The sequence below is a fragment of the Stegodyphus dumicola genome, chromosome 8, assembly GCF_044657685.1.
Source record: "Stegodyphus dumicola isolate Sdum_Otavi_A_Nest chromosome 8, ASM4465768v1".
In the NCBI taxonomy this organism is placed as follows: domain Eukaryota; kingdom Metazoa; phylum Arthropoda; class Arachnida; order Araneae; family Eresidae; genus Stegodyphus; species Stegodyphus dumicola.
In genome coordinates, this window is record NC_140775.1 from 163,306,339 (window position 1) to 163,322,902 (window position 16,564).

The window sequence follows — 16,564 nt, forward strand, 5'->3', positions numbered from 1 at the left end:
CATACATATGTAGGTAGGTATCTCGCGTAACTCAAAAACGAGTCTCCCGAGAACGCTGAAATTTTGTATACGGGAGTGCTATAGCATGAAGTTGTTCATCTCCTTTTTTTTAGCAATCGGCAACATCAAAAGTCCATATAATATACCCACCTTTTTACCCGAGTTTGCTTTAAAAGTGATTGAATTATTTGTTCTTATGTTCCGGTTAAGGTTTTTATGACCTTTAGTTAATCTGCATGCACTAGTTGCAGAATTATCAACAATTTAAAATATTTTAAAGTTCTACTAAGCTTAACGAGGCTGCTATTTGTTTATATTTGAAATTCTTAATAGAATAGTGCATTAAGTCAGTTTCTGCACCAACTTCATTTCCTTTTTCGCGAGTGGGACCAAAAGTAAGCTTTCAGTTTTACGCACCAAAAAATCTGTCTCCCTACCCGCTGGTCAAATTGCTAACTGTTTTTAATAGTATTTGGTGTTTTATGATTTTCTGTATTTTGCAATTTTTTAATGAAGATGTTTCGAGTTTCTATGAACTTTTGCCTTGTCTCGAAATGAGAATTGAATTGATTGAAATATATCTGTAATGAAGTTCTGGGAAATAAAGTTTAAATGAAATGCAGCATAGAATTAAAAGAGCAGAGAGATTTTCCATAAGGGGGTTTACCCCTAGAATCCAGTTTTGTAAAATGTTTGCGTAATAATTTAACGTAAAATTTTAAATTTTTTGTGCCCACATAAGTCTTGATGCGGATTTTATTTTTGCAACTGTTGGTCGTACGCTTCCGATTATAAAAGTTTTCAAATGATGCCAATATCTGTGCTTTGGGACTTTTTTAAATATTTAAATTTAAGTTTGGCTTAAATGAATGTCGAACAATTCTGTTCTCATCACACTCTCTTATGATAACTATGAAATAATTGGATAGATGCTGGGAAATGAGAAAGATGATGTGGAGAAGTTAGGGGAGGATGAAGATGATGCTGTAGACCAAAACACTGGGAAAATGGAAGCTGAAGAAGGACTGCCCATTTTCATAAGATCTACCGATTAATGTTCATTAATTAATTCTCAGCGCACTATGTTATGATGCTTCATCGTACACTCAGCGAATTTTAAAAACTCTCCCGAAATACTTATAAGCAGGCAGACATTCGAAATCATATGTCATCATGCTAAAAATTTCTGAGTTACGGGGTCATATATAGTAATTTTAAAATGTTGATAATTTTGCTTTTCTGAAATATAAAATTGTTGGTATGTGTTTTAATTTATTTTAAATAATTTGTCTGATTTTTGATATTAAATTTATTTATTAGTTGTGAGGAATGGATCTGAAAACACAACCAACTAACTACGAATGCTGCAGTTTCGACAATGATATCAGGAAACACGAACAGATAAGTTCTAAAAATATATATTCAGTTATTCGGAACCAATGACGTCCGGTTACTACCAGTTATGAGAAATAATACTGTAATAACGAATTCAGCATTTGAAAACTTTTAACTGACCTGTGTGAAAATAATTTAGGCACGCCATCTGTAAGAAAACTTTAAATTAGGGAAGGTACACACTTGTGTAAATTAAAAAAGAATATCACTGAATGACAATAAAAGGAACAAAAATATTAATCTCGAATTATTCTAATTTATTTATTTTTCACGGAAAACTAGAAAGAATATTGAAAATCTCAAATTTTGAAATTAAATATCTCGGTCAATTTTAATTAGACAGGAGTGAAATATTTGTGTTTTATTTTTTTATAATGAATATAAACTTTTCTTAAGTATAACTATAGGTATCGAGAGAACACGCAAAATGTTCACTTTCGTAATTGTTAGAAAATATATTTTTTAAACTAAAGAAATGACTCAAAAGTGCATGTTTCTGTGATTTAAAGTATTTTTGTAAGTGGACATATTAAGTCTATGACCAACGGATGCGAAAATAACGAATACTCAGGGTCTTGTATGGACTCGATATATAGCCGCGCCCTGTATTTCACATTAAAAACTGTGCGTCAGATCACAACGCGAGTGAAAAAAATCAGTATTACTGCCTATTCCTTGCAGAAATGTTGTAATGCTAAGTATTTATTCCATTGATTTTAGAAATTGTGAAATAAAACTCATCGATAATCCCCATTTCACCTTTGCTTATGAAGTCCTTTTGCCATTTTGCTTATGAAGTCGGTTTCCAAGGTGACATTCACTAACATGTTGCTATTTATTTAGAGAAGTATTATTGGCCCCAATAATGACCCTGTACTAGTTAGCGTAAAAATAAGGCACCTCCATAAATATTTGCAATTGCTTTATTCCTATTACAACAATAACAAACAATACAATAAAAGATTAAATATGTAAGAAAACTGAGACATAAAATTGAAGAATAACAGAATTTTTGAGCATTTCTAAATTTCTCTTTTTATATTCCTAAAACTCAAGGAAGACAAAAAAGTACATGTCACTGACTCTGTAAGACACAAATAGTTCAGGAAATTTTTATGTTACATTTAAATGTGGGTACCAGATTAATTTCACTCATGAATGTCTCTCAGAAGTGGTTTTAAATTCAGTACTACTTAATTTAAGAAACACGAGATTTAAAAAAAAATACTCTTGATTCGAATAAAATTTAGAAGTAGATGAGATGTTAAGGAAACACCAAACGCTATACAGAGCATTTTACGCCACTGAGTTGCTTGAAATAACTTAATTTGGAAAAAAAATTATGAGTAAATGTAATTTTACGAAATAGTTTTAATAAATAGAAACCATTAAATTAAAATTATTCGCAGATTTACAGTAATTTATAACCAGTTTATTGTTTGTGCAGTTATTGTCATCTTACTAATATTACTAATATTTTATGTTCATTATGTTAAAAGAAATTGAATGATTTCTTTTGCTGGAAAATTATGATTTTAGAGCATTAAAAAAACTTCTTTTTTTAGAACTTTAAATTTTATCTTTCTGTTCATTACTTATTACTGAAAACTTAAATAAATCATTGTAATCTTAATGTACTAAAGTATCTTCTGACCAAGTTCGCGATATTTTAGATACTTTCAAATTTACCTTTTTAGCCAAGCCAAAACTAAACATATCACTTATCATTAAGGAGATAATTAAATTATCGTAATCCTAAAACATCTTTGGATTAAGAATTCTAACATTTTAAGGCACTTTCAACTTCAAATATCTTTTTACTTCTGCTTACATATGTTACTCATTATTGAAAAGGTAATAATTTGTGATTCTAATGCATTTAAGTATCTTATACTTCAGGTTCTAATATTAATTCTTTCAATGTTATCATTTTATTTGTATTAGAACTTAAATATATTACTAATCATTGAAGATGTAACTAAATTATTGTGACGCTAATGTTCTTAAGTACCTTTTGACTGAGATTCTAATATATTAAGGCACTTGAAATGATTTTTTTATGTTAAAACTTGAATATGTTACGTATTAGTAAAGAAGTAATTAAATTATTTTGACTGTAACATATAGAAGTAACTTTTGACTAAAATTCTAGCATTTAACATACTTAAAACTATATATTTAACGTTAAATTTATTACTTACTATTCATAAGAGAAATTAAGAGGTAATTATTAAACATTCTTTTTTTATATTTAGATTTTCCTTCACTTTAAAAGTTTGAAAACTGTAAAATTAATTGCAAAATAAATGTTTCTCAAGCAAGAAATCTAAATAATATAATTTTTATTTATTTTTAATAAGTTTTATCGTCGTGTGCTGGAGAATGTATCTAATTTAGAATATTTAATTTCTAAAAAATGATCATAAATTTAAAAAGGATCTTTAAAAATCAGCAGCCATCGTTGTATATTGTATTTTACTGGTCGGGTTTTATAACTTATTTGCGCCTAATTAAAATTTAATTCTGAACAAAAATAAAATTTGGAGCTTTAATTTCATTCTGCGTTAAAAATTATATAAAAGAACTGATAAAGTTCAAAACAACAGTTACTGAAATCTCTCATACACATAAAATAAATTAAAAATAAAATACGTAGAAAATAGATTTTGAAGAATAATAACGGTATTATATAAAGAATTAATAAAGAATTATTAATAAAGAAACTTTATATTGAAAAATAAATCTTAATAAAAATGTTTAATTAATCCGAAATTAATTTTAACTTTTAATCTGAAAATCATTTTGATATTATATTATTGTTAATTTCCTATTCAAAATATAAACTAATAATAAAGCTACGCTAGGACTTTGCAAGAATCAAAAGTAAATTTCCAGGCATTCCTTAAAATTACTCAAAAAATCACTTATCACACAAGAAAGTGCGTCAAGTTAAAAAAATATGAAGAATTTGTTTTCGGTAGAATAATAATCATATTGTGGTTTTACATATAGGACGGTTTGGTAGAATAATAATCATATTGTGGTTTTACATACAGGACAGCGAATTTCAAAACAAACTTTCACAGAAAGTTTTAATTATATTATAAATAACATCAAATTTAACATTGAAAAATCATTTAAAAATTAAATTATTTATTAATTTTTTATTTAAAAGCAAACTAATAAACTGTGCTAGGATTTTATAAGAATCAAAAGTAGATTTCAAATCCTCATGAATACAAGAAACGTTATTATTTCATTCATAATGAGATCTCATAAAGATTCTTTCAAACAAACATGGCTGCAATTATACATTAAGGCTTTGAAATAGAAACACACACATTTTATCATTTCCGGTGCCTTTCACTTGCATGAGCGATATGTAGCCGTGAAGGACGTTGCTTTATAATACATTGTCTGTTTTATATGCGCAAGTCCGAGAAAAAGAATCGAAGATATTATTTCTTAGCTGAAGGTCGGCTCATGATTTCTTTCACCCAGTCAGCAAAATAAGCAGTATTCGTGTATATATCCGGAAATCCTTCTTTTGCACAACCGGATCCGAAAGACGTGATTCCAGCAACATAATATTGTCCATTCACCAGGCACTGCAGAGGACCTCCGGAATCGCCCTAGAAAAGAATAACATTCTCACTATAGAAACTATGGCAATAGATGTAATTTTTGCAGGTTTTGGCTGATAAAATTAACATTTCAGTTCAAGCAGTACAATACATACAAGTATTTAGATTTCAGTTTTCTCTCAGATCATGTGCTTATACAGAGTACTGGAGGGGGCAAATCCTCCCTTTAATTTGTAGATTCGAGCTTTAAACTTATCAAGAAGGCATGCGATAAGCAAGGGTAAAATTCCTTAAATTTTCTTCATATAAAGGATAACTGGAAAGGCTAGGATTCTATAGCCATATCCTGGAGATGACGAATTATCGTCACCAATTTTTGTTTAAGGGTCGCTTGTACAATTTATTAAGCGTTTTCTAAGCTCGGAGAACATGAAAAATCAGCGGTGTTCTAACCGAAATTCTCACTCCAGACCATCCGATTGCCAGCTTGTCATGCTTACAATTACGTAACGAAAACATGCAATGAGGAAAGAGAAAATTACTTACCTACTCTCCTGTTTAAAAAGCGACTAAGAAGTAGCGGAATCCGATCGCGAAATACAAGTGGTGGTCAGTTATAGTCTAGGACATGTTAGTTCGGGAGCCACTTCGTAGAATCATTAGGTATTTGTCAGAGTAGGAAATGTGAAAATCAGCGATGTCCTCCCGGGACTGGACCTCTGAACTTCAACATACAGTGAGGAAACGATGCAATTTCATTTACTATACCAACAAATTTAAAAGAGTGTTGACAATGACGCATTTATATGGGACTGGATGGAGTTAGGATGTAGAGACATTAGATACTTTTTTGGAAGCAGGAAAGATGATAAATTAGCAACCGCCTTTGCCGGAAATTGAACCACGGACCTCTGAAATACCGGCCCAGCGTGCAGAATCACTACACCCCGAAGGCACGCTAGGAAAGTGGGAGAGATACCTTATATACTCCCCTTTTTAAAGCGCGACTAGGGCTTTTAAGGGACCCAATCGCCAAATCTTGGGTGTGGAGAATCATCATCCAAACACCCTTTTAGTTCGGGCGCCACTGTAGAGACATTAGGATTTTTATGGAAGCGGGCAAGATGAAAAATTAGCAATCGCCTTCGCCGGTAATCGAAACTTATAAGGAAGCCTTGCAGTGTAGTATTTATAGCTTGAAATTTGCAATTTCAAATAGAAAATGCAGTCTTAAATACTGTAAGTTCGAGGAATATTTATAAATTTTTATATAGTAATAAAGTATGGATATCGATGTTTGTCCCAGGGGAATATTTTTGAATTCTGGTAACTGCTTTTCAACATTTTTCAATATTTTTATAAATAATAATTATATTTTCGATATGCGTCGGATTTTGAGGTTTAGATGTATTACACTATTTTTAAGATAACAAGGAGCATTAGGTATTTCTAGTTATTCAGAAATCCAACTATGTGAATCTTATTTGTCCTTGCTAGTTAAGCCTCACCAGTGACCGAAGAGTTAAGACTGGTGAATGCTGGGAGTTCGTCCCGGGTTCGACTCCAAGCCAACTGGATGGATGCTTGACTAGTTTTTGTGGGTTTCTGCATGTGTAACGTGAATATGAGTCACTTCCTTCCCATAGACAGACAATCCCATTCTGGGCTTTTAAATAATCAGCCAACCTTTCTAGTTAATTAAAATTCAATTTGTTAATTTATTTGTACTTTATCGTTAATTTAAATAATTTTCACGCAAAGGATACATTATTATTATTTTAAATCAACTTTTATTATTTATTTATATTAACTTTTATGAAGTTATTAAGTCAGCGTAAACTATAGTTCAATTTTTGCCGACCAGAAAAAGGTAAACGTTTTCTCAAATAATATCTTCTCCGTTTAATTTACTACAACAAACAAAGACTATGAAAACAAAGATAAAATGTTTAGTTTTAAGGTTTCCTTCAAGTAAATTAAAGTATAATTTCATTGCTTTATATCATTTAAAATATATATACATTGTACAGTTAGGCCAAAAAAATATAATTCCATTTTTTAATTTTGGCTAAAATAAAGTACCTTTTGTATTTGTTTCAGTGAAATAAAAACATTTAATTTTAAAATGAACAAAGTTCGATAAACAAAATAAAAGCAAACAAAAGTAAATAAAATTTCTCTCCCCCTTATTTACAGTAACTTGTGTATGTCTTACAGAAAAAAGGTGACCCAATTACCCACACATCCTCTCATTCTCATGGGCAAAAAACAGGAAGTTTACTGTTTTGAGTCCGAAAAACAGGAAGGTTACTGTACTTTTCAGTAACATTTATTTTCTCATCATTACAATCTGTTTATAAATATTCTTATCTCAGCAACCTTCTACACATACCTAAGAAGTCAGGAATTTATGAAAAAAGTTGATCCTTGCAGAAGAAACAAAATCAAAACCTTATTGATTTGAAACTGATTCTTATCATAGTTATTATTTTCTATATACTTTTTATAAGCTACAGATAAGGAGAAATCTCCAGTGAAGTTTACAAACTTTGATAATGAGAGATATAAAGACAAGAGTAATTAAAATTTAAGATTGCTCTTCGTTTTTACTGGCGAGTAAATTTAATTACACTTTTTTCTGTAGATTTAACCCACTTTTAAAACCGTTTATTTTTTTTAGCAACTGTCTTCTAAACTTGTCGGCTGCAGGAACACTTAAAATTATAATTTTTTTGGGATTTCCTACTACTCTTAGAAAAATAATTATCACAAAGCTTTGAAAATGTGTCAACACTCTATATCCTTCATATGCAGAATTATTACTTAATTATAATTTCTTTATAAAAACAGATCTATTTCACATTATTTTAGGAAACAATAATGAAAGAAATAAAACAATTTGTAGCAATTATTACTTTAAATGGTTAATTTTGCATTTCACATGATATTAAAATACTCCTTCGAATTTTTACTTGACTTACAGAACTCCAACAGGAGTTTCATGGAGCCCCATGTTCTGCAGAATACTGTCATCTAGAATACTTCTAGAATATAGTATTCTAAAAGCTGAAAATCAGAAGACCAAGAAACTCGAAGAAAGACGATGATATTGTCTGCCTTTTTGCTAGTGCAGCTTTGCAGCAAAATACGAGGGTTGGAACTTTAATAGTGGCAACTATTTATTTACAAGGAATACAAAAGTGATTCATGTCACCATGTTTTACAGTCCTTCAGTATAGTCACCAGCATTGTGTACAACCCGTTTGCAACGATGTGGATGTCGCAGAATACCTGTAGCAGCGCCTGTTTTGTTGATAGTTTGAATGGACCGGTCTACTACCACAAGAATCTCAGGAACAGTTTGGAAGCGAGTGCCACGAAGTGGTTCCTTCATCTTAGGAATTAAGTCATAGTCGCAAGGGCTTAGATCTGGGGAGTATGGTGGATGGTAAAGCACTTCCCAGCCCCATCGCTTGAACAAATCAGTCACAGCTTGCGCTGCATGCGGCCGAGAATTGTCATGCAAAATGAGAGGAGCGTTCTGCAGAAATTGTCGCCGTTTTTTTCTCAAAGCTGGTCGGAGATTGTGCTCCAAAAATGAGCAGTAATACTGCGCTGTGACGGTCTGCTGTGGGGGAACGGTATGCGTTAGGATGACACTATCACAGTCGTACACGAGAATGACCATAACTTTCACATTGCTGGGTTTCTGACGAAATTTCGAACGTCATGGCGACCCTTCATGACGCCATTCGTTTGATTGGCGTTTCAGTTTTGGCTGGTACGATCGGGCCCAAGTCTCATCCAGCGTAATGATACGGCGTAAAAAAGCATCTCCTTCGCGCTCATAGCGCTCCAGGTGGGTTCGGACAGCATCGTATCGTAGCCATTTCTGCATTTCCGTCAATTGATGTGGAACCCATCCCGAAGAATTTTTTCTCATGGACAGGCGTTCCTTCAGAATGTGCAGCACAGTCGTATGCGCTAATCCTGTTTGTCCGGCCAGCTGACGAATCGTTTGGCAGCGATCACTGTCCATTAGTGCGGCAACAGCTTGCACGTCTACATCGCTGACACTCGGACGACCTGGCCGCAGCATGTCTGCCACGTTTTGGCGTCCTTCATTGAATGCTTTCACTCATCTTGCTACGGTTCTGTAAGGCAATGCAGATTCCCCTCAAGCCTCTTGAAGCCCTTGATGACAGTGTCGTGCTGTACGACCTCTGGCACATGCAATTTTTATCCAACATCGTTGTTCTTGTTTTGAAAACATCCTGACAACACTTACTTTAGACCGCGAGCTAATACAAGGATTCGTTCTTCGCGTCACTCCGCATGCGCGTGACGTAGGCAGGACGAGTCTTTTTGCTGAGAGGTAAGGTAGGTATGTAGTTTACGTGTGGTATACGCGATATTCTTTGGTTTTGTTGCGTAGCGTTTTTTTTAGCTGTGTTGCCACTATTAAAGTTCCAACCCTCGTATATATAATATGAGAATATACAGATCAATAAAGCTATGCAGATGAGATTCAGTCTAGTTATAAATGTCAGCTGCTTGTTGTTTCACTATCGTTGCAGGCGCAATATGTAAATATATGTATGATATAAGAAAATACGGTAGCTGCTTGAAAAATAATTGGCGACTTCAAAACTAACGTTTTAGATCCCTAAATTCATCTGTTCTTCCAAATTCGAGATCTATGTTATGTAATGCTACTGAAAAAGGGCAACTAAACCTAATATTAATCAATCACAGCTTACTCCTACAATTACATCATTACTTAGTATAAATACCTCTGGCAAGTAATTACGTCTTTCTTCTGCTAGCTTTTACATAGCTAATATCTCACCGCTTTGCTTCCCCCTAAAATGCCTGCGTCTTGATTTTAAGAAACCAATGTAAATAGTAATTTATCATATTTCATTATGATTAGATAAATATCTACTGAGATGATTTTATATGCTAGGAAATAAAGCCTGAATTCATCAAGTTCAGGTTTTGTTATCTTCATCTGTAAGCTTTTACCATAAGCCACAACAACTGCAAACTGATTCCTCTTCTATGCTTAAAAAATATTACATATATATATTATCAATGAAAATAAGCTGTATGTATATATGAATTATTAATTAGAGAATATCCCCTCGAAATAAAATCAGAGTGAAAAACTACTGTAAAATAGAAGTTAATTAAAAGTTGTTAATTAAAAATTCGTTTAGAACAAAATAAAAAAAAATACATTACTAATTATTATTGATTCCATTAAAAAAGGTCGACTTTTCAAAGTGCATTAGCCACTGTCGATAAAATCAGCAAAAATTAATCATATCTGAGCATATTTCGTCTTTGCCTACTTAAGTGAAAATTCAATTTAATGTAATATAAAGTAATGATTCAACTCAATTAAGCTAATTCACCTCAACATTAAAGTATTTTATCCATATTTTAGAGAATTTTTCTTTGGAATCGGATCGTGTAGGGGTATTTTTCTGGTCTGTTTGAAATTAAATTTAATTTATTATACATATGTGTATATTATACGGCTATTTTTTTATCGACAGTATGATCCTTGCCTTTGCAATGGCTTTCATCAGATTGACTCTTCAAAAAGAGGAACCTGCTCGTTCAGCTAGCGCAGGATGAGTAATGCTAGTACTTTTACTCTAGATCTACGGTTTTTCCAAATTTTCAGTGATTATTTTCTCAGAAACGAGTAATAACGTTTTACAATAATAAGACGTCTGAATTTATACCTCATTTAAAACAGACCAGAAGATCGTACGACTTTAATCAGTCGAAATATTAATTAAAAACTCTGAAAGCGCTAATTTTCGCATTCATTTTCCCGAGTGGCAACAGTGTCGCGCATTGGAAATAAAAATGCTTTATTTCGAAAAGCGTTGCTACTACTCGCTTGCAAATCGTGGAATTTTTCCAATAAAAAATTTGTAAATTTTACAAAATCTATATATATAAAGAAGAATGCCTGTTGTGTTTATTTACTCGCGTTATTGATTTCTGATCAATTATGATAAATTTTTGGCACATTTAATCATCGACTAAAATGCGATTGTTGCTGATATAATGAGAGAGAATTAGTTTATTTTGCTATCGAAATTTTTATGTGAGTTCCATTTTGCATCAGACTAAAAAATATATGAATATGTATCGTATTTTTTTCATCGTTATTAGAGAAGGATTACAGCGGTATTGTTCTTTCTGTTGTTAGATACATTACTCTTAATCTAACGTATCTGGTATCGGGTACTTCTGCTAGTATTAAATAAAATGAAATAACTGTATGTGAGAAGGATATGAAATAAAAGTGTTTGTACATATATGAGTACAACAATTAGATAAATAAAAATATAAGCTTCATAGATGACGATTATGGGGTTAGTCTTTTTTCTTTTCGTATTTGTTAAACATTTGTTAATTTAGCAGTTTTTCTTGAGTTCATACATTATATTAAGGCTGTAATATTACAAAATAATCTAAAGAAGGTAGCACGAAAACACCTATAAATACAGTGCTTATTTTTCTGATTTTCATGGAAGGACTTTCGAAGGAAAAGTGGCTTGTATTCACATTATACATGAAGAAAGCCACGAAAATGCCCAAGCAATCAAACCATTAGTCGAGGTTTTAATCCGGGTCGAACTAATAGACTTCAGCGGTCTTATCACTCGGCCGTCTTATCGTTCAGCGGTCTTATCGATATATAATTACACTTTCTTGCACGACTTTTTCCGAAGTATTTTTCTCGGTAGTCACCCCATATTACTCGCTTTGCATTTTGAAACGAACGAAGAGATAAATAAATTCTGTGATTTTTTAAGAAAGAAACTTCCACTTAGAATTATTATTTCTCTTCGCTTGTATGAGAAGATGTTATGCTGCTAAAAAAAAGAGGATATATCTGTACGTTTAAAAACAATGGAGAAATATTTGTTTGACAAAAAAGATTGCCATTTTTATACAAGATTACATTACTTTCAAGATTATAATATTCATTTCATTAAAACTCAGAAATATAACTCAATTTAACTGTTTTTTAATATTCAGTTAATAAAATTAATAAAATGTTTCGCATGACTACCTTCTCTCAAAATCAGTTTTATTATGTTAATTTAGTCTGTTAGTCTTTTGAATATAATTGATTGCTAGTCACATTTCTGCCGCAGAGAATATCACAGACATGGCCCTTCAGCAACAAAGAAAGTAATTAAGTTTTTTTAAATATAAAATTCTGTTTTCTTATGCAAAGCAATCGATAGTCTATAAATCATGCATTAACTGACATCGAATGGTGTAGCAGGAAAAGTTCAAGGATCGTCTAATATCATTAAGAAACGACCTTCTGTAATTGATTTTTTACGGTCGTATATGCAAGTAGTCGCTGGCAAGCATCTATACTTCAGCTTTCTTGAATAATAAATTGACAAGAAAAGTTAAAAAAATTCTTTATTTCGTTTTGTGCTTTAATAACTTGGAAAAAAGTAGAATGTAGATATTTATGATATCGTAATGCTTCACAACAATATTTTGCTTTTAAGATATACGTAAGAAAGATTAGAGAAAACTCATGTTTTATTAGCCAAAATGTTTGGTAGAAGGGTTATCAGTCTTTGAACAGTATTTTACGTCGAATCACTTTTCAAACTGTTGCCACAAAATATTATCGTCCTGTATTATATTTAAAGAAACTAAATAATAAAGAAGCTGCATGAATGCATGTTGAATACCATAGTCCTCCACCCAAACATGGGAACCTGGATTTTTTTTATTGTCTATTTCATGTTTTGTAAAACTTTAACGAAATTTTGATTAAAAAAATTCAACTATTTCAAAGCGAGCAGTGGCAAAAATATAGGGAACAAAACACTTTTATGTCCAGCGCCAGACTGTTTATCTGAAATTCTATAGATATGCTGTTTTTAAATATTTTTGGTACAATGTGTCTTTAGCCCAAATGCTTGATTGTAATATAAAATCTGAAAGCCTTCAGATTTTTGTTCTGTTAATTTGTAATTTTAAAGCAATTTACATCAATTAAAGCCAAAACGTTTGCAAAAGCATTAAAGTAAATATCTGAACTTGGATGCGATAATAAAAACATTATAAATTAATTCTACAACTATAGAAAGTCAACTTATATGTGCAATTTCTTATACCTACATTTTTGTCATAACTGTATTTGCTAAATGTCATTTACGTCTTAATATTTTTGTCAAAACTGCGTCATACTTTAGTTAAATAACGTTATGGAATTAGGATTTACTCAGTATGCTTTCAAATTAACTTTTCATTTCAGATACTTTAAAATGGCACCAATTAACATTTATATTATGGTGTGTGTGTGTGTGTGTGTGTGTGTGTGATTATGGCAAAGCCTCGAGGGCTATCTGCCTACGGGGAGGGATGACTTCGTGGAGGACTTTCTAAGGGAAACTGGCTCGTATACACGTTACACATGGGGAAAACCACGAAAACGCCCATGCAGCCAGTCCGTTCGTTTATATTATGGATATTAAAATATTAGAGACTATCATTAGGATCACTTACACAGAAAACGAGTTTCGCGATAATATAAGCATGATTTGACAAAATGAAAGCTGTATTATTTGCGCAGAACCCATTCATTTATTCAAAGCCAAAATCGTATGATACTGAGTTTTTGAGTAACGTTATTTATCTCACATAGAAACTTGCTCATAGTCTATATCTGTTGGAACGTTTCTCCGAAAGAATGGTGTGTGTGTGTATTTAATTATGGCAAAGCACACTAGGGCTATCTGCCTAAGGGGAGGGATGCCTTCGTGGAGGACTTTCTAACGGAAACTGGCTCGTATACACTTTACACATGGGAAAAACCACGAAAACACCCATGCAGCCAGCCCGTTCGCGGGATTCGAACCTCGAACCGAACTACCAGTGTTCGGCGACTTTACCGCTCTGCCGCTGGTGAGCTGTCCGAAAGAATGTGCAGTTGGATATATCTAGATTTAAGATTGTATTAAAAATCTGCGTTACTATTGGCAAGCTTCTCCGAAAAAATGAGTAGTTGGATATAGACTTAAATATTGTATTAAAACTCTATTTTACTTTATACAAAAGGTTGAATATATACTGAAACCTTGCAACGAATAAAAGAAGAACTACACAAATTTTCAATAAATCTAAAATAATCCGTGAAGATTTTTTTTTCTTTCTGCTAAGGGAAGTCGTCCCATAGGATTTATTATATTATGTGCTGTTTTTTTCCTTTTAGATATAGGTTTAAAAATAATTTAAACTGGTGGTTACATTACTTCATACCTGGTTTTTATTTTAGCAATCACAAACATAGACTTCCAATTTTAATTGACGTAAATATTTATGTTTTGGAATCGTTAAGAAAACATAATTTTTTAAAAACTAGGTAACATTTTATAGTTCCATATTCCTTATATATACTTAGGAAAATTGTATACTCATTATAAAAAATAAAATACCAAAAGGATGACTCACGTACTACAAAAATATTGACTTAAATGTTCCATTTTTTAAGTTGAAAATCATGTTTAGGTGTCATACCTCTATTGAAGACCATAAAGATTGTATTTGTATAAAACTAAATATAAAATATCAGTTTAGAAAGTGGTTCTGATGCTCATAGATTGAGAAAAGAGTATTTCTGGGCAGATTACCATAAAAAGTATTGATCAATGTTAATGTTATTCTACAAGGAGGTCTTGTTTTGCATTGCTGTACAAAATATTATATATTGTTCACCAATTCGTTTTCTAGAAAACACTGGCAGGCCTCAGTATTGGCCCATAGTCAACTTGTAACATTACATATGTGCGTAAATTAAAAATATATCTGGTTTAATGAATTTTTCTATCTGATTAGTTAGATTATAATTGTGAAGCAATAAAACTGTATGAGAATAGCACTAATGTTTTTTCAACCCTTCAGAGCTTACACATTGATTGCGAGAAAATTCTTTCGACATATCAGTTGTAACTAAATTATGAATGAAAGAATGTTGCACAGCAGTAAATCCCAAAACGATTATAAATGAGTGACATTTAAAGAAAAAATAAGCCTCGAATTATTTTAATTTATTTATTAACCATTCCCACAAAGAAAGTTGAAAATGATATCAAAAATCGCAAATTTTAAAATCAAATATCTCGGCCTATTTTTGTCGAACGGGAGTCAAACATTTTATATTTATTTTTTATTAAATTTTAATTTATTTTTTATTATTTGTGTTTATCATTTCGGTAAGAAACTGTCTTTGTGATATACGGGCATTAAGAAGGCTCAGGCATTATTTCTGTAAATTAACATTCTGATTTAATAAACTAGAATGGATGTGCTTCTTTTTGTTGATTAATGCCATATGATTTTGCGATTTTACGTATTGCTAAATTACTTACAGAACCTCTGTGACGAGTTACTTAAAATTAAATTATTTTAATACAGAATTTTGAATAAGAACTAGAAGTAAGCACTTTTTTTTGTCTTTAATTGCCTTTAAGTCGAAGGAATCTGTTTGTACATGTTGTTAAAACAATAATATGTGTTATTTATCAAAAATTAATAATGAAAGACTTGCGTCTATCAATATATATCCAAGTTGAAATTCGTTTCTTTGCTTTTGTTGCTGAAAAATTACTAAACATTTTGAGTTCCCTTACAAAATTGTAGGTCAAGAATTATCTGATTTTATTTTTTCAAAAAATGTTTGTGTTGGTAACAGAAGGTAAGAAGTAATAATAATGATGCCTACAGTTATGATATTGAGATATAGTGTTCTACTAAGTTTCAAATTTTCTGAATTTCAGTTATGAAGGAGGATAAATATATAAAAAAAAGGAGTATCAAATTTTGGTTTGTGTAAGTGATTTCAAATATATAGAGCAAATTAATTTCAAGATATAGATCTTAATGGATCAGTTGTGACACAATGAAAATTAGGGAACAAATGATATTCTGTTACAATGTAAAAGTAACAATTTAAACATTGCTATACTTAAACTATGAGCTATGAGATTGGAGTAAGCTAGTGGACTTCGTAACTCAATCCTAAGATACACTGGTTTCCAAAAATTAAAGAAAAATCACAAAAATTGTAAATAACTCATTAAAAAATAAGCCAATCTGTATAAAATTTGAATATATCATCAAATAAGAGTTGCTGAGAAAATCTGCAATAAGCAAATTAACGCCACTGCAATCGAAATATGTCATCAGCGAGGAGCATAAAAGTGCATGTTTCAGAGCAAACATGCAAATTTTGCTGTGATACTGAGATAAGAAATGTGGGGTAGCCAATTTGTAGCAATGACCTCCCGGCATCATTTGTGCAAAGAGCTGCTATGGAGAGCTATTGGGAGATTAGAGGCAGAACTAAGTCAGATAGAAGTGGCCAGATGACTAAATTTTAGTCCCTCTGTGGTTTATAGACTTTGGTAAAAATTTCTAACCACAGCTTTGGCATCCAGGAGATTCATCCAAAGATGGCCAACCGGTACGACGAGCACTGATGACCGATATTTATTGTTATGCACATGAACGAAAATAACGTCAACACC

At 31.7% G+C, this 16,564-nt stretch overlaps 1 protein-coding gene across 1 annotated transcript in view; it reads right to left on the reverse strand.

Annotated features, from left to right (window-relative positions):
• Window positions 1–2,302: 2,302 nt before the first annotated feature.
• The window catches only part of LOC118185565 (trypsin-2-like), a 62,271-nt gene continuing 48,009 nt past the window's right edge, over window positions 2,303–16,564 (reverse strand). Inside the window, exon 6 of the mRNA XM_035355444.2 lies at window positions 2,303–5,027. Coding sequence (XP_035211335.1) covers window positions 4,854–5,027 — 174 coding nt within the window. The 3' untranslated portion in view covers window positions 2,303–4,853. The remainder of the gene's footprint in view (window positions 5,028–16,564) is intronic.